Raw genomic sequence first — 26,957 nt, 5'->3', positions numbered from 1 at the left:
ACATATACAAAATTAAATACTTTTTAATTAGTAAAGAAAAGAGAAGACTATAATAAAACAAAATAATATAATAGTTATATCAAGATTCACTTCTGTGTTATTATAATGTTCCACACACCAGACACAGCTTTTTGTGACCGTGTTTACAGCAGTAGCATTATTACATCATCGTCTGAATGCAGAGCTACACCTTCCTGTGCATTTCCTATCACTGTGTAAAAGATGCGCAAGGCTGACCTGCCGAGTTTGATCCTCTGTGATGTCCTCAAAATTGTCCTCGCTCTCGGGGTGAAGGGGTTGGCTCCACATTCCCACATCTATCTGCACAGAATGCAGGCGAGCATGGACATCCCTCAGCTGATGTGACAGATCTGGGCAGTCGGCAGTGAGCAATAGTTTATAATTATAAGTGGTGGGGGATCGTCACATGTCTCAGTGGACGGATGTTTGTGAGAGCTGTGCAAATCCAAAGTGTGTGTCCTTTCCACAGAATCAAATTCACAGCATTCTGACAAATACAGTGGTCCTTTATAAATGAGTCCAGTGTATTTTCATCGTCAGCAGAAATGTCGGTGAACTCCAGAGGCGCTGGGTAAACGGTGAGGGGGGTGCGGTCACTGTTGTAAGATGTAGGTTATGAGTGTGAGCGACTGTTTGGAATTCAAGCCATGATGGCGGATCCTATAGAAAGAACAGATTGATGTAATTGCGTCGTCAAAAGGAGGCAAGAGGGGTCGTGTGTGTGTGTGTGTGTGTGTGTGTGTGTGTGTGTGTGTGTGTAGAGTGTGAGGGATGTTATTAGCATGCGACTGGGCCTCAGCATGATGAGGAACACCATTAGTGATGAACTAGCAGACTCACCGAATTCATTTGCATTAAGTGCTTTGATGGAAGTATAATGAAGTCCGCTCTAAATCTACTCAGCTAAGTTTTTGAAGGCTGAACAGACGTTTTCTTCTCTTTGCCCAGGTTCAGACATCTCCGCAGTGTCTTAAAGTGTACCTCTGAAAGTTCATTTGCAGTTGTTTGTAAGTGGAGATTAAATGCTCAGATCGGAGCTGCAGGTTCGTCATAGCTTTATTATCCACACTGTTGACTTCAAAACAGTTTTAAAGGGATGGTCAGCGATTGTGGGGAAACACAGTTCTCTCTGATTGTTTACATATAGAAGCTCTGCATCTTTGTCTGTAGGTTTTTATTCACTCTTTGAATTACCACAGAAACTCATTTGTAACTCAAGTTGCATAGTTTTGTAGCACTGTCCGACTGAAGAGCAGCATTTAAAGAGGAATTTTATAAAAAGAGTTTTTTGGTCACAGTTGGCGGCACGGTGGTGCAGCAGGTAGTGTCGCAGTCACACCGCTTCAGGGACCTGGAGGTTGTGGGTTCGATTCCCGCTCTGGGTGACTGTCTGTGAGAAGTGTGGTGTGTTCTCACTGTGTCCGCGTGGGTTTCCTCCGGGTGACTGTCTACTACATTCTGTATTTTAATGTTTGTTTACACTTGCATAACATTCAGAACAATAGCAGTAACCCTCGAGAACCCGAAGGGTTAACCTGAAAGAAATCCAGCTTCAAAAGGGAAGATTTTTTTAGATATGAAGCATTTCATTGAAGTGGCTTGTAATTCACTCACTCACATACTCACTCACCTTTAGGAACTGCAGCACAAGGGGGTGCTAATACAACATACTCACTCATGTTTACTTTCACCACAAGGGGGTGCTAATATAACATACTCACTCATGTTTACTTTCACCACAAGGGGGTGCTAATACAACATACTCACTCATGTTTACTTTCACCACAAGGGGTGCTAATACAACATACTCACTCATGTTTACTTTCACCACAAGGGGGTGCTAATATAACATACTCACTCATGTTTACTTTCACCACAAGGGGGTGCTAATATAACATACTCACTCATGTTTACTTTCACCACAAGGGGGTGCTAATATAACATACTCACTCATGTTTACTTTCACCACAAGGGGTGCTAATATAACATACTCACTCATGTTTACTTTCACCACAAGGGGGTGCTAATATAACATACTCACTCATGTTTACTTTCACCACAAGGGGGTGCTAATATAACATACTCACTCATGTTTACTTTCACCACAAGGGGTGCTAATATAACATACTCACTCATGTTTACTTTCACCACAAGGGGGTGCTAATATAACATACTCACTCATGTTTACTTTCACCACAAGGGGTGCTAATACAACATACTCACTCATGTTTACTTTCACCACAAGGGGGTGCTAATACAACATACTCACTCATGTTTACTTTTACCACAAGGGGGTGCTAATACAACATACTCACTCATGTTTACTTTCACCACAAGGGGTGCTAATACATATCCCGTTTAGGAACTGCACCACAAAGGGGTGCTAGTAGTCACATTTGTTATTACAGGACATTGGTAATGTCCCACTCACAGTAATGAGCACCTGTACAGATATTATTTATTTTACATTCACTAAGAAAACACTGAGTTTACAGTTTTCCAGTGCACTACACGACAGAGTAAATATCTCCAGGTTTATGACTAGTGCGCACTTTACGGTGCAGGGCTAGAGGTCTACACATTTTATTTCCTTTCAGTAGAACATTGTCATATTTCACCGGTCATTTTTCTGCTCAGAAATGTTCCCACAGTCTGGGAGCAAGTGTGTGAAAGGTGTGTGTGTGTGTGTAACCTGAGAGTGTGTGTAGACGTCTGAAGGTTGTCTGGTTTTCCCGTCTGTCAGCTGCTGCTCCGACTGTGATTTTACTGTGAAAAGTGACTCTCAGAGCAGCTGAGGAAAACCCTGCACACACACACACTACACACAGCAAACACACACAAACAACTAAGCACCACACACACACACACACACACACACAGGGGAAACATTGGGAAAGTGTCTAGACCCAGGTGTCTGTTTTTACGGCTCTCCTGAAACGTGCAGGTCCTGCGTACTGAAGGAATTCTTAGATTAAAATCAGGTTTAACTCCACAACTGGTTGCAATTTTCCGCTTCTTTTGCTTTTACCTTCGCCCTCCTTTGTCCCCCACGGAGCCAGGTCTGGAAACACATGCTCGTACATTTTTATGAACTTTTTTCTGACTCATAGCTCATTGAAACGAGTGGCGAGGCGAGTGTGGAAAGTGCAGACTCTGAACTCTCAATCCTGACTGCATTTGTGTGGGGAAACTGTATTAAAAATGTCACAGTGCTGTGGGATTTATCATCACACACTTTTATTGACAATATACAGTTGTCATGTTTTGAGGGAAATTAGGGATATAGACTGCCCTGTTATGGGTGGCACGGTGGTGGTGCAGCAGGTTAGTGTCGCAGTCACACAGCTCCAGGGACCTGGAGGTTGTGTGTTCGAGTCCTGCTCCGGGTGACTGTCTGTGAGGAGTGTGGTGTGTTCTCCCTGTGTCTGCGTGGGTTTCCTCCGGGTGACTGTCTGCGAGGAGTGTGGTGTGTTCTCTCTGTCTCTGCTTGGGTTTCCTCTGGGTGACTGTCTGTGAGGAGTGTGGTGTGTTCTCCCTGTGTCTGCGTGGGTTTCCTCTGGGTGACTGTCTGTGAGGAGTGTGGTGTGTTCTCCCTGTGTCTGCGTGGGTTTCCTCCGGGTGACTGTCTGTGAGGAGTGTGGTGTGTTCTCCCTGTGTCTGCGTGGGTTTCCTCCGGGTGACTGTCTGTGAGGAGTGTGGTGTGTTCTCCCTGTGTCTGCGTGGGTTTCCTCCGGGTGACTGTCTGTGAGGAGTGTGGTGTGTTCTCCCCTCCTTCTGTCTGCATGGGCTTCCTCCCACAGTCCAAACACATAGTGGTAGGTGGGTTGACTGTGATGGATTGGTGGTGTGTCCAGTTTTCTGACCTTGAACCCAGCGATTCCAGGTAGACTCTGGATTCACCACAATCAAGAGAAGGCAGGAATGATGGCTGTGTCTGTGCTGCTCCCAACATTCCCATTGTGTTTGGAATGATCAGTGATCCAGAGAACATTTAAAGTGTACTGGAGGCTGTGTGTGTGTAGGTTATATGCAAACAACTACGCCCTTTTATATACGGGACTTAAGCATCTGCAGCTTTGGTATCTGCAGGGGGTCCCGGAATCAATCCCCCTCGGATCCAGAGGGCTGACAGGACCTTTAAATATGACGGCATATTGACTCCATAACTTTCTACACTTCTAAGGGTAACTGTAAAACTGCTTTTTAATGCACTTCAGTGGATTTGAAAGGGCTTCGGTCAGCATTACAGGGGTCTTTCATTTTATTTTCCTTCTGTATGTATTGCGTTTTTGGAGAAAGTCCACCTCAGTGAGTTTGAGGGTCCACTGACAGGAAAACAAAAAGCATCGACAGAGTTTATGCCTCAACAAACCGCTGCCTCAGCTCAGGTTAAAGCAATAGTTCAACCTCAGAGTTTCAGCTCCAGCAGCGTTTACAGCTGATCAGCAGAGACATGTTCAGTGTAGTTCCTTCAAATACCATCTACATGCCAAAATTATAAAGTGTAGTATTTTTAAAGTGAAAAACTGTATAAGATTCAGATCCTTTTAAAGGGACGTAGTCTATATGTTTTCCACAAGTGGTCCTAATGAAATGGCTATAACATGCTTTGGAAAACATACCACAAGGATCAAACCACAGCAGCGTTCTCCCCCTGTTTAAAAAGCCTTATTCAGAATGGCCGGTTTTAGCACCTGTTCCTTTAAATGATAATGAGCCGCTCGCTGTTCACCCCGACCCCGAGCGCACAGCAGTGAGGAGCGAGGAGCAGAAGCTCTGGTTTTTAGCCGTTTTCACTCAGTTCTCTTTCTTCTCCGTTTTTACTCAGTTCTCTGATCACCTTGTGTCTGTTTCACTGCATTTAACCTCGTCTTTTTAGCTCTCACATAATTGCGGGCCCTGTGCTGTGATTGAAGGGACTCAGATGAGGGGGCGGGGCAATTCTGCAATTGAATTAGAGATGGAATATGAATAGAAGAGGAACAGACGTACACAGGGAGTCAAAAGTCGCAGGATACACTTTTTTTTGATATGCTACATGTCCACCTTCCCATTGGAAAAACTTGCCCTTGATCCAATATGGCGGCTTTCAAGATGGCGGCCATGTTCCCGGTCATAGCCTAAAAGATAGGCCCCTCACCCATTATTCGCTGCAGTATTTGGATAAAAGTGTGTCTTGTGACTTTCGGCTCACCCTGTATTTTCCTACAGTTCTACAGTACGGGTCAGAGTAACTGTCACTGTGGTGCCTTACCTTTATTTTCTGAGTATAGTTGAGGATATGTAATTAGTTACTACCCACCATGCTTATTCCCATCTGTAAATACACACATCCTAAATCATCATTCATTCATTATCTGTAACCCTTATCCAGTTCAGGGTCGTGGTGGGTCCAGAGCCTACCTGGAATCATTGGGCGCAAGGCGGGAACACACCCTGGAGGGGGCGCCACTCCTTCACAGGGCAACACACACACTCACACATTCACTCACACACTCACACCTACAGACACTTTTGAGTCTCCAATCCACCTACCAACGTGTGTTTTTGGACTGTGGGATGAAACCGGAGCACCCGGAGGAAACCCACGCAGACACAGGGAGAACACACCACACTCCTCACAGACAGTCACCCGGAGGAAACCCACGCAGACACAGGGAGAACACACCACACTCCTCACAGACAGTCACGCGGAGCGGGAATCGAACCCACAACCTCCAGGCCCCTGGAGCTGTGTGATTGCGTCACTAACCTGCTGCACCACCGTGCCGCCCCACATCCTAAATCATTTCACTTAATATTTCCAGCCAGGAGAGCGTTCTGGGGACACAGCCATTGCATTAAGTCCATTCTCGCTCATTTTAATTATGTTCCGGAGCCAGGGCTGAGAGTTACGGTGTGAGAAGGACTTTCTCTAAGAGCCAGAACATTACTCCAGTGAATGTGAAAACCATTACAAAAGCGGCAGCATGTGAACTTCCTCCAAAAACCAGAGAGAGAGAGAGAGAGAGAGCACAAACAGCAGAAAAGGAAACTTCCACCACGTCCCGGTCTGTATGTGCTGACTCTAACACTTCGGCTGAATCTTTTCACACTTCCCCGCGGCTCCACAATGGCCCGGCTCACCTGGGAGAAGAGATAAGTCAGACGCTGCCCCCGGTTTGCTCTCAAAGCGTCGTCCCAACACAATCGACAGCCAGGCTGTCTTGGCGTCTATAGGAAGAACCCAAAGCCTGGTTTATTGTGCTCTGCTAGCCTGCTTTCTGTTCTCTCCGTCACCCTCCACCTGCTCTCTTCAGAGGAACGGTTCAGCCAAACAGCAAATTTACACATTTATCACAAGCACAGTCCATCAGAGAGCTATGTTTAGGGTCTGAAGTTTGCTCAGGGGCAGAGAGACTAATGTGAAAGCTTCTTCTGGAAGCATCTGACAATTAGCATTGAACAAAATGCCCAGGTCAGCATAGGCTCACCTGCAGAATACTGTGTGTTTAGCTATAAACATGGACTAAAGTATGCCAAGCATCACTAGACACTGCATGTATACTTATGTTTGTAAGTACACAGAAAGATAAATAGCCAGGTTCAGGGGTCACAGGTCTCTGTGTCCACCCACTGTCCACTCTGTTAGACACTCCCACCTCATTGGTCCATCTGGTCAAGCAGTGACACAGAGGGGTTTAAAAACTCCAGTCTGATCCACCCGGGGGTCCCGTGGGGGTCCTGAGCACTGAGGAACATGGTGAATGACGAGTAGGGGTCTATATTTTGTGGTATTATTAATTCTATATATAAATGAACTTGGGTTTTGTTTGCACTGATGTGTTCTTAAAATCATTACATCCCATGTTTCAGCTGAGACTCTGTGGGACGGACGTGAGTCGTGGTGTTGTTAATGAGGTGCGAAATCTGTGTTTTATTGTTGTCTCAGGTGGGGGTTTTACAGGACTCGGGCTGATATTAAAACAGAGTTTAGCGCTGTTTTCACTTCACCACCCTCTCCCTCGTGAGCTCGACCTGTCATAGGATAAACACCAGCACTGTGCTGACGACCTGCAGGGCCTCGGATTAACACCCTTTACTATTCTAGACATTTTAATCAGCAGGAAATACACTGTGTTTAAACAACGTTACGGTTCCCAACAAGTGGAAATGAGCCGCGAGTTTCTAGACGTATTCCAGCGTAAGCAACTGTTTCGGCTCCGGATTATGCAACACCTGTTCGGCTCGCAATCCTGATCCTCCCTGGAATGTGATTCGAGAGAATAGGAGCTGTCGAAGGAAATGCCCTTCCACCAACCGCGCTGTAAGTGATCACAGGAGTTTGACTATTAAGACCTTTAAAGGAACAGTAGGTTGTGAATAGAGCCTCTGTCGTTGCTACTCTGGGCTCAGCACTGCAGAAACTGTGCTATGTCATTTCTCAAGGAGAGTAGGAAAACACCCCCACTCCTCTTTCCCACCTCCTTATATTTAGGACAGTGCTGTGAAAGTGAATTTGCCCAAAAGAGCAAAAAAAAAAAGTCTTACCTAGTGTCCCTTTAACTTTGAGTCACTTTACAGACTCAGAACTTTACAGAAGGCTACTTTAAAGCCTAAAACACGGGATCTGAGATGGTGGTGAAGGTATTAAAGGACTAAGATCAGGGAACCAACAGCTGGACGCTAGAAAAGTAAAAGGAGCCGGTAACTTGCTGAGAGAGGTTTTTTTTTATTTTATTTTGAAGTGCGGCACGTATGTACTCTCAGGGCAGGGTTCTGGGTGGAAATGTGCCTGAGTTTATCGCTCAGAGAGAGCCGTATGATGGAGAGGGTTCATAGGAGAAGTGTGTGTGGAGAGGGAAAGCGCGTGTTGAGAGGAGAAGTGTGTAAAGTGTGTGATCCGGTCCGAACCGGTCTCATTTTCTGCTCGGTTTAATCCGCCTCCTCCGGGCTGGTTTTAATTCACTAATGATGCTCTGGAGGAGGACTCTCCAGCCTTGGAGGGATGGAGGAGAGGAATTAGAAGCTGAAGTGTGTGTGGAGAGAGGGAGAGAGGGAGAGAGAGAGAGAGAGAGGGAGAGAGAGAGAGAGAGAGAGAGATGCTAGAGATGAACACAGGTGTTGTTGTTTTGATAGAGGCTCGAGAGAATCACTTCTAACGCTCAAATCCCGGGACCTGGAGACTCCTCAGGTTAAGTTTCAAACTTCTTAGTGTTAAAAGGATGATTTCTCATCCATCGTAGTGTGTCCTGGGGGTAGAGACACTGAGGCTGGGCTTAATTCACTCTTAGAAGTTGGTTGCATTTAACCGTGCATTTTTCTTTCAGTGATGCTGAGGTCTGGGCTCTGAGAGAGTCCCCATTTTCTTCTTTTGTGTCTATTTCCTTTTTTTTTCCGTGTGGTGATGCTCCACGTTCTTTTAGCCCCATGGTGTGGAGGGTTGTACTGGATGTGGGATGTGACTTTTGTGACCCGTTTGTAAGCAGTCACCTCTCACTGTATGGTAAACTTAAAAAAAAAATACACCCCCCCTCTTCCCTTAGTGCTGCTGGAAATAGCGTCTGATGTCATCGTGCCCTGTTGCATGCAGGTCGAGCCGAGCCACGGGAATGGGGTTTATTTTGGAGGGGGTTTAGCTGGGACAAACTTGCCTTTGTTTAATGGAGGGGGATGATGTAACCTTGTTCCCCTGCGTTTGGCTGAGATGTCCGCTGTAGCTTTGGTTCAACAGTGAGTAATCTCCACACACACACACACACACACACACAGCCCCACGGCCCTTAATTATTAATCAGAGCTCTGCTCTCAGGTGCGTCTCCGCTGTTTGCCTTTATCCCTCTGTAGAGCTCTGTAGACGACAATAGGATGTGAAGGGGAACCAAGCTGAACTTTCTAAACTCAGGGAGGAGCAGATGTCCTCAGCACCAGAAGCATAATCCACTGACTTCTGTTCAGTATAAATCAGGGCATTACGCTGCTCCGCTCTTATTAGTATGCATTTATACAGAGAAGTTTTACTTGTACAACTGCACATATTTCTTCTTGATTATGGCATGCGTTTATGGTCACAGTGGGAAATAGAAGAGTGCATACAGAAATGTAGGACATGATCATAACATACACTTGTGGAGCTAGATGCTTAGACATGTGGCTTCTGTATGAGGCTATGCACAGGGAACATGTTATTGCTGCAACATACAGTCTCTTGTATCTCCTAAATAATATTATTATTCCAGAGTTGTTTTTGTTATTATTATTATTCATTCATTCATTATCGGAAACCCTTACCCAGTTCAGGGTCACGGTGGGTCCGGAGCCTACCTGGAGTCATTGGGCGCAAGGTGGGAACACACCCTGGAGAGGGCGCCAGTCCTTCACAGGGCGACACACACATTCACATCTACGGACACTTTTGAGTCGCCAATCCACCTACCAACGTGTTTTTTGACAGTGGGAGGAAACCAGAGCACCTGGAGGAAACCCACATGGACACGGGGAGAACACACCACACTCCTCACAGACAGTCACCCGGAGGAAACCCACGCAGACACAGGGAGAACACACCACACTCCTCACAGACAGTCACCCAGAGGAAACCCACGCAGACACAGAGAGAACACACCACACTCCTCACAGACAGTCACCCGGAGGAAACCCACGCAGACACAGGGAGAACACACCACACTCCTCACAGACAGTCACCCAGAGGAAACCCACGCAGACACAGGGAGAACACACCACACTCCTCACAGACAGTCACCCGGAGGAAACCCACGCAGACACAGGGAGAACACACCACACTCCTCACAGACAGTCACCCAGAGGAAACCCACGCAGACACAGGGAGAACACACCACACTCCTCACAGACAGTCACCCGGAGGAAACCCACGCAGACACAGGGAGAACACACCACACTCCTCACAGATTATTATTATTAGCAGTGGAATGGTGTTCCGTGGCGTGATGGAGCTCCGCCCAGTGTATTCAGGGTGATTCTTGTTGTCCAACACCAGCACTTGACCAGACATCATCAAACGCTCACAGAGTACTCTAGATTAGTGTGTAATGAAAAAAATATTCGATGAGTAGTTCAGCCAGATCTAACTGATATGTAACACTGAGTGTGTTATGTTACAAAGAGAGAGAGAGAGAGAGAGAGAGAGAGAGAGAGAGAGAGAGAGAGAGAGCACCTTTACTCAAGAAGCTCAGGTCATGTTTATTCCTCCCAGAGGAGTGTGTTTATTTCCTAATGGCCTCCGTCCTCCAGCGGATGGACCGTTCTCTTCAAAGCACAAAACCCAGGGTCGTTTGAAGCCCACTCTGAATATTAGCAGCCATAACACACCATCAGGGTAATGTAGAGAGGGAAAACACTCCTCTCTCGACATTACACACCACCTCTAATGGACGGAGAGGTAGGAGGGATACCGGGGAAGAGCATGAGGAAGGGAGAGCTATTGAGGGTGACAGAGAGAGAGAAGGAAGAAGGAAAGAAGTGTAGGAGGCAGAGGAAGAATGGGAGAGAAGAGAGAGGGGAGAATGGTGAGAAATAGGGAGAAGAGGATGAGGAAGGCAGCAGAGGGAGTGAGAAAGGAGGGAGAGAAAGAGAGAGAGAGATACAAAATGGAAAGAAATGTGAAAGATGGGGATATGATGAAGAAAGAGAGAGAGAGAGAGAGAGACGCTGTTCTTTATATCGTTGGTATCGTGAATATTTACACTTTAAAGTCTTTAAAGTTATAATGGTTCCGCCTTTTTAATATAATTAATTATATAATGATTTGCATAATGGCTTAAATTTACATTTGATCTACATTATAACATTAATTATAAAATTACAAAGTGATTTATGTTTATATTTAATGCTAACGGCTTTCTTTCTTTCCACAAATCTCTCTCTCTCTCTCTCTCATATCCTCTTTATATCCCTCTCTCCATCTTTTTATTTGATCTCAGCCCCCCACTTACACACACGCAAACACACACATAACACTAACACACACTGGCTCCAGAGACCTAGGTGTAGAGGGCTTTAATGTGTGATCTCATGTGTGTGTGAACGATGCAGCGATGTACAGATCATCTCTCTCTCTCTCTCTCTTTCTCTGTCTCTCTCTCTCTCTCTCTCTCTCTCTCTCTCTCTCTCTCTTTCTCTGTCTCTTTCTCTCTCTCTGTCTCTCTCTCTCTCTCTCTCTGTCTCTCTCTCTCTGTCTCTATCTCTCTCTCTCTTTCTCTGTCTCTCTCTCTCTCTCTCTCTCTCTCTCTCTCTGGCTCTCTCTCTCTCTCTCTGTCTCTCTCTCTCTTTCTCTGTCTCTCTCTCTCTCTCTGTCTCTCTCTCTCTTTCTCTCTCTCTGTCTCTCTCTCTCTCTCTCTCTTTCTCTGTCTCTCTCTCTCTCTCTGTCTCTCTCTCTCTCTCTCTCTCTCTCTGTCTCTATCTCTCTCTCTCTTTCTCTCTCTCTCTCTCTCTCTCTCTCTCTCTCTCTGGCTCTCTCTCTCTCTCTCTCTCTCTCTCTCTCTGTCTCTATCTCTCTCTCTCTTTCTCTCTCTCTCTCTCTCTCTCTCTCTCTCTCTCTCTCTGTCATTTTTTATGTATTAATCTCACTAATGAAAAGCTCTGCACTTGATTTTCAGAGGAGCGCTCTCTCCCTCCTCGACCCCGGGGTCAACAGGGGTCAGTCTGAGGGCAGCTCTTATACTTTGGCCCCTTAAAGAGCTCCATTTGCACCTTTAAACCTGCTGTCATTTTCTCAAATTAGCCACAGAATTAGAGCCTCGCCTTCGGAGCCTGGGTTTATCAGCTCCACAGACTCTGACCCCGGTAGGAGAAGGGGGGACCTCCTCATTTCTTTCCTCTTGTCTGCTCCACAGCGCAGTCCTGAGGGGATTCATACCCTTCTAGACCAGGCCTGCCATAGAGCATAGTGACCTTATGCTCATGTGCCGCTGCTCCACACCATTTCATTTCGTTTTATGACTTCCTGTGGACGTCACACACCCTGTGTCCACCAGGAAGCATACACTGCTTTCTTAAAGCCTGTCCGTAAAGGGTTAATAATCATAACCCAGCAGGCTGTCACTCTCAGTCAGCTCCGCACAGATAACACCTGCCTCCACTCACAAGCTAATGATCAAAGCTGCGTCAGGCTTTTCCTTACACACACACACACACACACACACACACTGCAGATTTGGAGCATGATGAGCATGATGAGAGCCAGCACAGTGTCCACCCACTTTATCTTCATCTGTCTGTATCCACACTGACAGGAAAAGATAAACGATAAACACACACACACACACACACACACACACACACACTGACCTCACAGTGATTCACTTCTACACTGGACTTAAATATTTCTTTCTTTCACACTGAAGTGTTACACAGCGATGGAAAAGAAATCCAAGTCTATATTAGACCTTATTTATTTATTTATTTATTTATTTAAAATAGACCCGGAACGTTAGAAATGCACTTCACGTTAGAATCAATATTGGAGCGAGAGAATAACGTTTAGAAACTTAGAACAGAATCTGGATAGAGTCCCGAATGTTAGAAATCGATTTTGGAATGTTGGGATTGATTCCGGAATGTCAGCTGGGATCCTGGAATGCTGTAAGCTACTGAACAGTAACGTGAGGGTCACGGCCCAGCGGAGCGCAGTGAGGAGGAGGAGGAGGAGGAGGAGGAGAGCTGTAGAGTGATGCTGCTCTCTCTCCAGTTAAGACTCTGTTTGGGGGTCAGTCTGTTTGCTGCTGGACGGTAAATGGGTCAGTGATTGTGTTTGACTCGGAGCATTCATCTGTTCTCCAAATCCCTCAGGATTAAAGAGGCACCAGCACAATATCCACTGCTCTCTCTCTCTCTCTCTCTCTCTCTCTCTCTCTCTCTCTCTCTCTCTCTCTCTCTCTCTCTCTCTCTCTCTCTCTCTCTCTCGTCCAGGGTCATTACTTACAAACAAGCCAAGGCCAGTGTCTACCCTCCCTCCATCCACTCTCTGTCTCTGTGACCACCCACTGTTTACCCACAGGTCATCTCCCTCTCTGAGATTTACTGCAGTGAGCACTTCTCCGGAGTAAATCGCTCCGTACGGAATGCTGTTATCGCTGGTGCTGGTATAAATCACTGAGGCTGTAAATTAACACATTGCAAACGGAACTCGAATAGAAGAAGTTAAAAGGCGTGTAACTGTGTTGTATATGAAATAGATGCGATCGCGAATATTGGAATCAACTTTGGAATGTTACAATACATTCGGGAATGTTGAAATCCATTTCGGAAAGTTGGAGTGAATCTTACAAAAATAGAATACATTTGGGACAGTTGGAATTTGTTTTACGATATTGCTATGCATTTTGGAAAATTGGAATGAATTTTGGAATATTTGAAACAGTTTTGGGACCAATTTCGGAATGTTACATTTATGAGTAATTTGGAATGTTAGAATCCGTGTGGGATTGTCTGAATAAATGTTGGAATATAAGAATGCATGTTGGAATTTTGGAATTCATTTTGCCGCAGTGGAATCATGAAAAAATGTTGGAATATGAAAATAATAATAATAATTTTGGAATGCTGATATAAATTCTGTAATATTGTAATATACCTGGGAATATAAGAAGGATATGTTGGAATGTTGGAATGTAGGAATCAGTTGTGTGTGTTAGTAATGATCTTCAGGAATGAATGTGATGTGGGGCAGTGGTCACGTAGGGTTCTGTTACACTGTTGTTTTTGTTGTTGTTGAGTTCATTTTCCAGTTTCTTACCAGCGTCACTCTCTCTCTCTCTCTCTCTCTCACTCTTTCTCACACACTCTCTCTCTCTCTCTCACTGTTTCTCAGTTTCTCTCTCTCTCTCTCTCTCTCTTTCTCACTCTTTCTCACTGTTTCTCTCTTTCTCACTGTTTCTCTCTCTCTCTCTCTCTCTTTCTCACTGTTTCTCTCTCTCTCTCTCTCTCTCTCTCACTCTTTCTCACTGTTTCTCTCTCTCTCTCTCTCTCTCTCATCTTTCTCACTGTTTCTCTCTCTCTCTCTCTCTCTTTCTCACTGTTTCTCTCTCTCTCTCTCTCTCTCTCTCTCTCTCTTTCTCACTGTTTCTCAGTCTCTCTCTCTCTCTCTCTCTCTCTCTCTCTCTCTCTCTCTCTCTCTCTCTCTCTCTCTGGTCGTTCCGGTCAGAGGTCATCTGCTTTGACCTTGTGTCTAGTATCTGCAGAATCTGGCCGTGAGGCGACACACTAAACACCTGCAAGTCCTCAGAGACGCTGCAGGATGGACAGATCAGGTGAAGGGGTGTCAGAGAAGAATGCGTTGTTGTGTCTTGTCCGGCCTTGCCTCTGTCGTTTGTTCATGCCAGTGTTACTCAGCCTCAGGAACGAAGGAAACCCGAGCTGAAAACATGCAAGATATCCTCAACGTTCTCACAGGAATGTGGGATTCATACAAGCTTCTCGTTCGCACGGACATCGGAGTTAAACCCACAGCTCCAGAACGTTCAGGTGGTGGATAGGTAGAGTTCAAATCAAAACACCTGGACAAACGATATAATACAGAACGTTTATCCCAAACACACCTGGGGCCGAAACTCGGGAGCATGGCCTATAAATGAACGTATCCCGAGGAGAGAGTTCCGCAATCGGGAGAATCCCACCGGATACGCTTAATGATGAGCAGTTGATTTTAAATTATAGATTTGATCGGCACTTGATCCATGATTTGTTTCATCGTCTTGAGTTGGATCACGCTACTCTCCACAGCTGTGCTCCTCCTGCTGCGATGCAGTTAATGATTGCTCTCCGATTCAATGCTACGGGATCCTTCAGTCAATAAAAGGCGAGGTATTTCACGTCCGTAAGTCAACAGTGTGCCACATCATTTGCCGAGTTTCACAGGTCTTTTATTGTGTTCCTCCACAAGGATTATCTTTTCCTTTATTTTGGGTTTGGAGGAATTTGGTTTTCTACTTTTCTTTTCTTCTACTTTTTTTCTGATAAGTTTGTGAGCTGGTAGAAAACAGGCGATAACAGGCATCAGAGTGAGTGCATGTTAACAACGGTTTCCATGGAAACAATAACATTCTACCTCCGTGAAAAATCTGTTAGGCCTTAAGTGTCATATTTAAGGGGAAAGCGTTGGTGTGCGGGCGGCACAGTGGCGCAGGTTAGTGTTGCAGTCACACAATTCCAGGGGCCTGGAGGTTGTGGGTTCGATTCCCACTCCGGGTGACTGTCTGTGAGGAGTGTGGTGTGTTCTCTCTGTGTCTGCGTGGGTTTCCTCCGGGTGACTGTCTGTGAGGAGTGTGGTGTCTTCTCCCTGTGTCTGCGTGGGTTTCCTCTGGGTGTTCTGGTTTCCTCCCACAGTCCAAAAACACACGTTGGTAGGTGGATTGGCGACTCAAAAGTGTCCGTAGGTGTGAGTGTGTGAGTGAATGTGTGTGTGTGTCTGTGTTGCCCTGTGAAGGACTGGCGCCCCCTCCAGGGTGTATTCCCGCCTTGCGCTCAATGATTCCAGGTAGGCTCTGGACCCACCGCGACCCTGAACTGGATAAGGGTTACAGACAATGAATGAATGACTGAACTTAGGTGTGTTGTGTGACCAGCCCCTGGATCTCAAGATACATTTGGAGTCTACAGCATAACACTAAGACTTGGCATCTCCAAACCAAACCAAACCTGTGCCCATAAACTTCATGAGAAAAGTGAGCGCGTTAAAGAAATCAGAGCTGACCACGTCATTGATCACCGCGCTGATCTCAACACTAATGTCCACGGCCTCAGAAAGTGCCGCCATGTCAGCGTTTCAGACACCGTTCAAACAAACCAACACCTTCTGTCCTAATAAATAAGAGGAATGTATTAATAAAAAATAAATAAATAAATAAGTCAATAAGAGAGTATTTCCCTCTCTGTCGGTTCACACTTTCTGTGGAAAAGCAGAAACATTTTGAGGAGATTATGAACACGCTGCCCCTCGCAGATAAAAGCAGGCGGTGGGCAGATTAGCGTCCTGTCACTTTACAGAGAGCAGCACAAAATTAAAGATAACCTCTTTATCACACAGCACCGGCAGGAGGGCAGCGAAACAACAACAACAACAACCAGAACCACAACCAGAACCAGGAGGACAGAGCATTGAGAGAGAGAGAGAGAGAGAGAGAGAGAATAAATGTCGTCATACATTTGGCAGAGAGTGGAATAACGCTGTTAATGAAGAGCACTTCTGTGTTTGGTTGAGTAGATCTGTTCTGGAGGAAACAAAAGCACAATTAACTGTTCGCCATCTCCAACGCCAAAGAAAACATAACTCAATACATCACCGGATAGAATGAGTGGAGGAGGGAGGGAAAAAAAAGAGAGAGAGGCACGTATAAGGGGACGTGTGTTCATTTCCTCATCACTAAACTTCTGGGTCACGTTGGAGTAGGTCTTTGTTGTAAGCGCTGCGATGTGGGGTCTAAGTGTTCATAACTACACAGAAAATATGACTTAAGTTCCATTCTGCACGTGCTAGCCTGCTAATAACTTAGCAAACTAACACACACACACACACACACACACAGCTGATGAGAGAAGGCAAAAGGAGAATTTAAAACAAAGAAGCAGATGGAGATTCTCAGATCAATGAACTGACCTCCCCAGAGCCCAGACCTCAACATCACAGTAAGTAGTTAGCACTGCTAGCATGCTAATAAAAGAGCTAAACGCCTGCTCTTAAACGTTAGCGTAACAGCAACCAATGCAGATAAGAATGGTCTTAGGAAAAATAGCTTAAGTTCAATCAAACAAACATTACTCACCTAATGCTAATGTTAATGTGAACGCCATTTTACTGGCACTTAGTGACCTAGATGTGTACCACACCTGCTTTAGACATGGCCACATATTGGGGACCCCTTCCATGGAGCATAAACTGATTCATTTAGGGACTAAGTAGCGCTTTATAGAACATATGTAGAAATATGAAGTAATGCTGACCTCTGTATATATTCTTTAACAATGCTCCTTATTGTTGGTGAAAATCACTGACTGCAACTTTAAAGAGTAAGCTTTATAAACCTTTAATGCACATGAACCTCAACGATGAACACACACACAAATAAAAGCACTGCTTCATATTTGAATGGGCATTTTTTACTGCCTGACCCTTTTTGATTTATTCTGTGAGAGTCAGTGGGTCGACCGTCTGTCTGTTGGCCTTTTCCCGTCCGTGTGGTGGTCTCTTAGCCGCGTGGGAAACGTGTGATTTATCACGACCTCGTCATCGTTTTTCATTTGCCTCGACCTCTCGTGCTCCTCCTGTGTCTCTGAGGGAGAGTCTATGCCTTTCTCTCTCTCTCTCCCTCTTTTCCTTTCTTTTCCACTTTTTTTTCTTGATTGCTTTTTCTCTGACTCTGTGGACCCCATTGTGTTCAGGAACAGTGTCTTAATTAGTGCAGCTCAATTAAAACACACACACACAGACACACACAGAGAGAGAGAGAGAGAGAGAGAGAGAGAGAGAGAGAGAGAGAGAGAGAGAGAAAATGGGGAAAAAGAGCAAAGGCAGAGAGAGAAGCTGATTAAGGGAAAAATGTCAATGTAAGAGAATTGGGCACGGAGAAAGAGAGAGAGAGAAGACAGAGAGAGAGAGAGAAATGGGAACAGAAGTTCAAAAGAAAAAACTAACAGATTAAAAAAAGAGAAATAAATTATTGAGAAAAGAGAAAGTGAAAAAGACAAACAGTGGCTTTCCATTTTCTCATCTCTGTCTCTCTATGTTGAGCTCTCTGTCTCTCTCTCTCTCTCTGTCTCATCTCTCTCTGTCTCTCTCTCTTTCTCTCGTCTATCTCTCTCTCTATTTCTCTATCCCTGTCTTTGTCTCTCTCTTTCTCTCTCTCTCTATGTTGAGCTCTCTGACTCTCTCTCTCTCTGTCTCTCTCTCACTCTCTCTCTCTCTCTCTCCTCTCTCTCTCTCTCTCTCTGTCTTTGTCTCTCTCTCTCTCTCTCTCTCTCTCACTGTCTCTCTCTCTCCTCTCTCTCTCTCTCTCTCTCTCTCTCTCTCTCTCTCTCCCTCTCTGTTTCCCATGGCGATCATTGGCTCTCTCTGCTGTTTCCTCCTTTTATTTGCAGTGATAGGAAATAAACCCCCAATCGATGCTCTGTCAGCTTTCAAACCCAGAGAGAGTGAAAAGGAAAAGAGAGAGAGAGTGAGAGGGAGAGTGAAAGAAAAGAGGGAGGGATGCACTCGACTGGACCTTTGTTGCTGGCGGTAAAAGCTCTTATCTGCCGGAGGATTGGGCCGAAAGTGCTTTAAACCCTCCGCGGGCCACAAAAGCGGAAAATAGAAGACGGATAGATGTCATACTCCAGGAGGTTTTTCTTCTTCTATTCTTCCATAGCTGGTAATCCCTCCTTTTTTGGGGGGCAGGAGGGATACCCCGGCCCACAATGCATCTGACCTGTGACGGCTCGTCTAAGGAGATTGTATCCGCTCACAAACCGTCCGACAAATATATCGCATTATAGCCCTGAGGGGATTCTCCGCAAAGAATAACCCCTGCTTTAGAAAGAGGGTGGGGGTGAGAGAGAGAGAGAGAGAGAGAGAGAGAGAGAGAGAGAGAGGCACAAAACTGTTTAATAAATATATTCTGTGTGTTCACTAACTAGGCTTGGAGTATATACTGTAAAAATAACGTGTCTAACATTTGAATGCACTTTAAGGAGGGAAAACAGAACAAAACAAAAATACAGAGATTTAGTTTTTGGTCTTCAGTTATCTTATGACACTGAGATAGGAGCAGTAGAGGGAAGTAGGAAGGCGGTGGAGTGGTGGAGTTTTAAAGATCAGTGTAGTGAAGCCACTGGAAGATCCTCAGTGCAGCTCTGGGCTCTGGACAGTTGTCCCCTCCGGCTGCTCCACCATTGGCTCTGCATTAGGCAGCGAATTGGGAACATCCTCATGCTCACTGGTTGATGTTGTGGGACTCATCTTGGTCTTTAAAGTATCCACTTTCTCCTCAAATGACTTAAAGGTGGGAGTGTTCCTCATAACAGGCATGCTAGTTGAGTGCTGTATGGATCGTATACTGACATCCTCCAGTTTTCTGGTGATTGCTGAACCTACACTGGAGAATGCTGCACTAGCCTTCTGTCCTGCCTGGGACAGTGTCTCTGAGGTCCTCTTGTACGCAGTGGAGGTGGTGACTTCTTGCCAGCCCTTGCTCAAGTTCTGCTTGAGCTCATTGAGCGGAGTGATGCCCAGCTTCCGCTTGATCTCTGCCACCTGCTTCTCCTTCGACGCCAACACTTGAGAGAGAGTCTGGATCTCCTCCTCCACCTTGACTAGTTCATTGTGTAACACCTCTTTTTCCTCTTCAGAAAGAGCAGGGATGGGGCCCGTCTGCCCAACTGTGGCTACTGCATCCTCACCAACCTCGGGTATGGAGTCTTGTCCCTGAGTACCGTGCTCTGACTCCTCCATGCCGCTGGACAGTCCCAAACGTCGGGTGTTATTTCACCGTTTTTCTGACTTCGTTCCTGAGCTCCGAGAGTTTGGAGCTGCACGCGCTGCACACCGCTGAGGATGCTCCTGCCCGTGTTTTCAGTTGTGTGAGTGAAACATGGCGACGGTTAAAGTGAGTGAAGCGGAGAGAGAGAGAGAGAGAGAGAGAGAGAGAGAGAGAGAGAGAGATGAGACAGAGAAAGAGAGAGAGAGAGAGCTCAACATAGAGAGAGAGACACACAAAGACAGGGAGAGAGAAAGAGAGACAAAGACAGGGATAGAGAAATAGAGAGAGAGAGACGAGAGACAGAGAGATGAGAGAGAGAGAGGGTGTGAGAGAGAGACACACAAAGACAGGGAGAGAGAAAGAGAGAGAGAGAGAATGAGAGAGAGAGAGACAAAGACGGATAGAGAGAGAGAGAGAGACGAGAGAAAGAGAGAGAGACAGAGAGAGAGAGAATGAGAGAGAGAGAGAAAGAGAGAGACAAAGACAGGGATAGAGAAATAGAGAGAGAGAGACAGAGAGAGAGACGAGAGAAAGAGAGAGACAGAGAGATGAGAGAGAGAGAGGGTGAGAGAGAGAGACACAAAGACAGGGAGAGAGAATGAGAGAGAGAGAGACAAAGACAGGGAGAGAGAGAGAGAGAAAGACAGGGAGAGAGAGATGAGAGACAGAGAGAGATAGAGACAGATATATATATATATATATATATATATATATAGAAAGAGAGAGAGAGAGAGAACTACAAATACCTAAGGTCATCAAGCTTAATGTCAAGCGTCGGCTAGAGTGGGCTACATTGGCACCTGATCACGCTCACGTTTCTCGTGGCTGAATGGCATCAAATCCTGAGCGTAATGTTCCAACATAAGGCCAGAATTTTACAGTAAGCTTTCACAGTGTGGACGCCATAGGGCGAGAGCATCAGGATGCTAAGTGTTATCATCACTTTGTGCTAACGCTGAAGTTGTAATGAAACGCCTCCTGTAGAGATAGGAACACCAGTTTTTCTTTATTCTCCCTCTCTCAGTTAAACACACACTGCTGAGTTAGACTGAGTAAGCAGGGGATAATCACATCAGAGTGTTAGACTACCTCACCAGAGAGTCAATTAGCTCCATTTCATTAGCAGCTCTTCCTGCAGAGAGTTTCACGTTATGCTTTGTGTGTGTGTGTGTGTGTGATGCATAATCACATAAGTCAATGTAATACTTCAAAATTTGTCTCACTTTTTTATTTTCTGATATTTGAAAGTCTATCTGTTCAAAGTCAGTGCATTTAGTTTGATGTAAGAGACAAATTGAGCTTCATCAGATTAGATTTAACTCAGGTGTTTACTCAGCACTGCTTTATAAAACTGTAAATCTGATGGACACAGGCTACAACCGTTTACTCCTACATACAGTTACACTACAAAGACATTTATGAAGTCAATGTAAAAAGACTGTATTCCTAGTCATTTTGGAACATTTCTATTGGTCCATTCAGCATGAAACCTTCACACAGTATGAAGGAGCTGCTGTGTTCAAATTATGTAGTTAACTAAACGTTCACAAAAATGGAGATACATGTTTTTTAATGGACAGAGACCATGTAAAACCTAAGTAATCCTCTGTATGAAGCATAAACTTGTTCATTCAGGGACTACTGAACCATATGTATATTTCATTAACAGTTATCTTTTGTAGTATTCAAATAACACATTGCAAAACAGACAAAACAGGGAATGAAGGTAAAAGGAGATGTAGGACTACCGAGGCTACTGTAGCTAGGTGCTAGTCGCTAGGCTAATCAGTTGGCAGCATGCTGCTGAGAGAGTGGTACAGTGCTGAGGTCAGCACTCTGCAGATTATGGTGATTAGCGTGGATCATACGGGCCGCTAATGGAGCGTGCTCAAACTTAATGGCCCCCTCCATCTCAGATAAGGTTGGCTAAAGGCTAACGGTGGAGATACGAGGTTTTTCTCCGGCCGTCTGATGGCCTGTGACCTGTTAAATCGTCGCTAAGGGACAGTTTTCCTCTGGTTTGCCACCACTCAGCGTTTTCTTCATTTAACGTCCACTAAGCACCTGGTTCTCCAGTGGGACATGAGAACCTGAGAGATTCAATCATAGTCTTTTTGTCCTTGATATCAAAGAAACACAAGACACTTAAAAGAGCTCCTCGCTTTTATCTGAGGAGTCGCTGTAAAGACAAACGCAGCTAGTCTGCTAGCGCTCACATCCTGTAACTTTCACAATCTCCACCTTCCATCTCTCTCTCTCTCTCTCTCTCTCTCTCTCTCTCTCTCTCTCTCTCTCTCTCTCTCTCTTTTTTTTTTTTACTCTCTCTCTCTCTCTCCCTTTTACTCTCTCTCTCTCTGACTCTGGTTTCTTACTCTCTTTTTTATATAAATAGATTTTTTCAATAGTTTTATTCACGTAACATAAGCTAATTTTTTATAGAATAAGTATTGCAAAAACAATCTTGAAATAATGAAATATTAAATATAAAATAAATATAAAAACGTAAAATGCATTATAAAATCTAACTTAAACAAGTGGTAAATAAATTTGCGCAGCGTTGTTTTTTGTTGTTTTTTTCTGTCGTTTATTAAAGTTAGTTGTTATTCCTCTCGCGACGGTGCCACCAGCCGCTCAGGAGAAAAACTCCCAAACTCGGTGGACGTCACCCGAGGACTTCAGGAGCATCAGGGGTTTTGATTGACACTCAGAGCAGCTGGAGATAACGACGTCCCGCTGACAATTAGCGCCTTTAGCACAAAATAAACCCCCCGAGCCCCACAAAATATATTCAATAAATTATCTTAATAATAATGACAATAAACCCAGGGTTAAAAAGCCAAGCAGACACCAACAGAATCTCAGATTCACTGAGAGTATGAATTTTTTAGCCACTTTTTCATTCGCGCATGCAGCAATTCATTCATTCATTTATACATTTTATTAATTAATATGTTGATTTGTCCATTTATGTCTTTATTTTATTTATTCAATGGCTTTTTTCATTCTTTATTCAATAATTCATTCGTTCATTTCCTTCTTTGTTTATTCATTCATTCATTCATTCATTCATTCACACACTCAGTTTATGTATTAATTTGTGTTTGATCTGAAGGCTAGTACTCAGTAATGAAGAGTCTCACTTGTTTTAAAGAAAAACATTGACCTTGAAGTCACTCTAGAGGATTCCTGTTCTCTCTCTCTCTCTCTCTCTCTCTCTCTCTCTCTCATACACACACACACAAAATATACAAAGACAATACATTGCTCTTGAGAAATCAACACCAGACTCTGAGCAGATGGTCTTTAATAATCAACAACTCCTGGATTTTACAACTAAACTGTGGACAATGTGTTATTGTCACGGGGCAGTGTTTGGTCAAACCAGGAGCTTAGAGCCAGAGTCAGGCTTTTTCACTTAACCAGATAACTTAATCCAAAAGCTTAGAGCAGCCTATTGGGAGTTTCCTCCGGGTGACTGTCTGTGAGGAGTGTGGTGTGTTCTCTCTGTGTCTGCGTGGGTTTCCTCCGGGTGACTGTCTTTGAGGAGTGTGGTGTGTTCTCTCTGTGTCTGCGTGGGTTTCCTCCGGGTGACTGTCTGTGAGGAGTGTGGTGTGTTCTCTCTGTGTCTGCGTGGGTTTCCTCCGGGTGACTGTCTGTGAGGAGTGGTGTGTTCTCTCTGTGTCTGCGTGGGTTTCCTCTGGGTGACTGTCTGTGAGGAGTGTGGTGTGTTCTCCCTGTGTCTGCGTGGGTTTCCTCCGGGTGACTGTCTGTGAGGAGTGTGGTGTGTTCTCCCCGTGTCTGCGTGGGTTTCCTCCGGGTGACTTTCTGTGAGGAGTGTGGTGTGTTCTCCCTGTGTCTGCATGGGTTTCCTCCGGGTGCTCCAGTTTCCTCCCAGACTCCAAAAAAACACATTGGTTGATGACTCAAGTGTCCATAGGTTTGAGTGTGTGAGTGAATGTGAGTGTGTGTTGCCCTGTGAAGGACTGGCGCCCCCTCCAGGGTGTATTCCCGTCTTGCGCCCAATGATTCCAGGTAGGCTCTGGACCCACCGTGACCCTGAACTGGATAAGAGTTACAGATAATGAATGAATGAATAATATTAAAGTAAATCCACAATGCATGGAAAAATACTCCACTCTTCATGCTGCAGATCTGCTGTGTTAATAAAGTGTTGACTGTAAAAATTAAATCTTCATTACGCTGCACACATCAACTGGAAGTGTCTTAATCTCGTCTGAAATACATCGTCCTGAAACAGCGCGATAACAGCCTCAGAAACAACAGCCCAGCAATCGCCCGTCCAGGTTTTTAAAATCCTCCGCAAATCCTGCCTAATGAGCCTGGCTCGCTCTGGCAGCCAATCACAGCCCTCCGTTGCTCTTCTACTGAACGATGAGCACCAGGAACAATGCCGTGAATAGGCCTCACTCTTCATGGTGGGGGATATAATACGGCTGTGATTAAAGGTGTCATCATCATGAATAAGAATCAACCAAAAAAGACATTGAGGGCAAACGTATGTAGACACACTTTATAACGAGTGAATTGAGCCACACAGTGGACACAGTTGTGTATAATCACCATGATCTTCTGAGAAGGCTTTACACCAGAGGGTGGAACATTGCTGTGAGGATCTGATGGCAGCAGACCTTCACGCAGGTCAGGTACTGGTGTTGGAAGAATAGTTCTGAAATGTATTTAATGAAGCCCCAGAGAATATAATTAAACTGCACCACAGCTGAGCGTTCAGGGGGTTTATATCACTCTAGGTCATGCTTGGCATTGCATACGGTGACCATAGGCTCCTGGGCAGCTGCTCCAGAGCATCCCGAGTAACTTCTGTGTTCACAAAAGGAGAAGAGGACAGACAAGAGGAAAGACAGACGAAGAGTGAATATAAGAGAGTTTTAGAGCCACAGCACTGGGGAAAAAAAAAAGATTCTGAGAATAAAGTCAGAAAAATTCATAGAAAAAAGTCAGAATAGTTGTCATGTGGATGGAAGCGTTTAATAAACACTTCTCCACTTAATTGACTGCTTCTTTCACAACTCAAGCGCACAAACTGGGAGTCTAAATATTACAAAGATACAGAAACAGTGTTTCTCTAAATATTCTGACTTTATTCTCGCAAGATTCTGACTTTATTCTCGCAAGATTCTGACTTTATTCTCGAAATTTTATTTTATTTTTCAATGCCGTGGCCCTAAAACTTCTAAGCAGTGAGTGTGTTGACTACAGGAAGTTTAAGGCTGCGTGTAGCGGCAGAGAGTAAAGACTGTGTTTTATGGAAAGAGGTCTCAGAATAAATTCTCAAACATGTCCAGACAGGTTCTGGCAAAATAATAAGTGACTGAAATCAACAAAAACGTTCATCAAAAATGTCTGGACATCAATAACAGTTTGTCATTTAATCTCTCATTTCTTACACTTATCTGTTTGCTTTCTCGTTGTTTTTTTTTTTTTTTGGTTTATTTTTATTAACTTATCATTTCTTTTTCATTCTCTCTCTCTCTCTCTCTCTGTCTCTCTGTCTCTGTTGAGCCAGAGGTGATGTTTGTCTGAGTTTATTCGTGACAGTAGGTGTCAAGGTGGCATGCTCGTACAAAATTAATGACGGAAACTTCTCCAAGAAAAAGAAAGTGAAAGAGAGAGAGAGAGAGAGAGAGAGAGAGAGAGAGAGAGAGATAATTAACCAAATCTAAACACTCAGAAGTGTGCTCCAGGTACCCAACTCTGACTATCGTCATGCCAACCACGTTCTGTTTATATTTACATCGTACACGCCTTTGCTGCCATCGTTTTGGGCGAAATGGGGCACATTGTGATTTGGATGTCGAGTGGAGTTAGTGTGTGTGTGTGTGTGTGTTTGGGGTTGAAGTGTGTACACAGTCAAAACACTTCAGCACTTTGTGTTCTGTTTCTCTTCATATAAAGTGATTAGATTTCTTCCCAGTGGTGGTCAATGGAACCAGGCGTCTTGATATTTAAAGCACCCATGGAATGATGACGATGATGAAGGACATAGTTGAATATGAGGAATGCTAAAACATGGCGGTGTCTGTCAGTGCATTGTTAATAACATGTCGGAGTGTAAACACAAAAGCAAAAACACATGGGGGCAGTGGGTCCTGTTTCCCTGGTGCTCCTGGCTCATGTTACTTCTGACTGTATCTATTTTAGTCCCGTCTGGATACAAACCTCCACGATTTTCCAGGCTGATGTCACCTCCCGCTGGAAAAGAGCATCTGGCGGAGATTGTAATGGCATCTAGATGAAGGAGTTTCCTCACAGAAGAGTCGTGCACAACGTTTAATAACAAATGTCCCCTGATACAGTTCTAAATGTGTTCTAACGAGGCTTTAAACGAGATAAAACAGCGAAGACACAAAACGAATATTCAGATAAACCTCATTTATAATAGTAGTCAAAGTTGCTCTATTTTTATTGCTGTTTTCCGAGAGCAGGTACACGTTTTTAGGCTTGTACCGTGGTCATTTGGAAGAGAGGACAGTTTAAACAGATGGAAATGTCCAGGTCGAAAAAGGGAATGTTCCGTTAATTCATCATTTTTAACAACAGATGCTGTTCTTCTCTGTACCAGACCCCGAAGGCCTGTTGAGCTCTTTGTGTTTGATTGACCTTGTTTAATCGAGACTGTGTGTGTATTTGTTAGTGGGGGGAGGTGTCGTAGGTTTTCATCACATTGCAAGGACCTGTTTTAACACTCACAATGTGGGGACTTGACTTCCTTAATGTACATTTTTACATTTTAATGCGAGAACATGTTTCAAACATCGCTTGTTTTTACACTGCAGTGCTGTGTGTGTGTGTGTGTGTGTGTGTAACACCTTTCCTGATGCTTCTGTTTTTTTCAGAGGACCAGTTGCCCTCTGGTTTTCCCACCATAGACATGGGACCCCAGCTGAAGGTGGTGGAGCGGACTCGGACAGCCACGATGCTGTGTGCCGCGAGCGGGAACCCCGACCCGGACATCTCCTGGTTCAAAGACTTTCTCCCAGTAAACACCAGCAACAACAACGGCCGGATCAAACAGCTCCGCTCAGGTACAGTTCCCAGCCTCCCCACACACTCCTCCGCCCAGAGACAAGCTCCTCCTCTTCCTTTCATCCCTCTCTCTGTTTATTTTGATCTGTTTGTGTTATTATTTTTTTACTGTTATTATATTTCTACCTCTTTACACCTTTCAGTTTCTCTGTAGGTGATGCCATTGTCTTCTTCTCAGCCCCATTCTGCGTTTTATCCGTGTGTTAATGTGTGTGTTTGAGAGTGCGCGTGTTTTTTTTTTTGTTTGTGTCTGAACTCATGACCCTTACCCATGACTCACTGCTGTGACTGCGGTCTTTTCTACAATTGTTTCTATTTTTTTTTTTTTTAATTATTATTATATTATTATTATTTGTTTTTCTACCATTTACCTTCTACTGCTCCATTGCAGTAAGTGACCAA

At 44.7% G+C, this 26,957-nt stretch overlaps 1 protein-coding gene and 1 pseudogene across 1 annotated transcript in view; one reads left to right on the top strand and one right to left on the bottom strand.

The window, feature by feature from the left end:
• LOC136673427 (receptor-type tyrosine-protein phosphatase delta-like) overlaps positions 1 to 26,957 on the top strand; it is a 109,961-nt gene that overhangs the window by 13,016 nt on the left and 69,988 nt on the right. The window contains 1 exon segment of the mRNA XM_066648892.1: positions 26,366 to 26,554. Within this exon segment, the coding sequence (XP_066504989.1) occupies positions 26,366 to 26,554 (189 nt within the window).
• LOC136686571 (tumor protein D52 pseudogene) lies at positions 18,636 to 19,558 on the bottom strand (annotated as a pseudogene).

The sequence above is a fragment of the Hoplias malabaricus genome, chromosome 2 (assembly GCF_029633855.1).
Source record: "Hoplias malabaricus isolate fHopMal1 chromosome 2, fHopMal1.hap1, whole genome shotgun sequence".
NCBI lineage: Eukaryota > Metazoa > Chordata > Actinopteri > Characiformes > Erythrinidae > Hoplias > Hoplias malabaricus.
The sequence above is the reverse complement of the archived record's forward strand: the minus strand, read 5'-3'. Positions and strand labels throughout refer to the sequence as shown.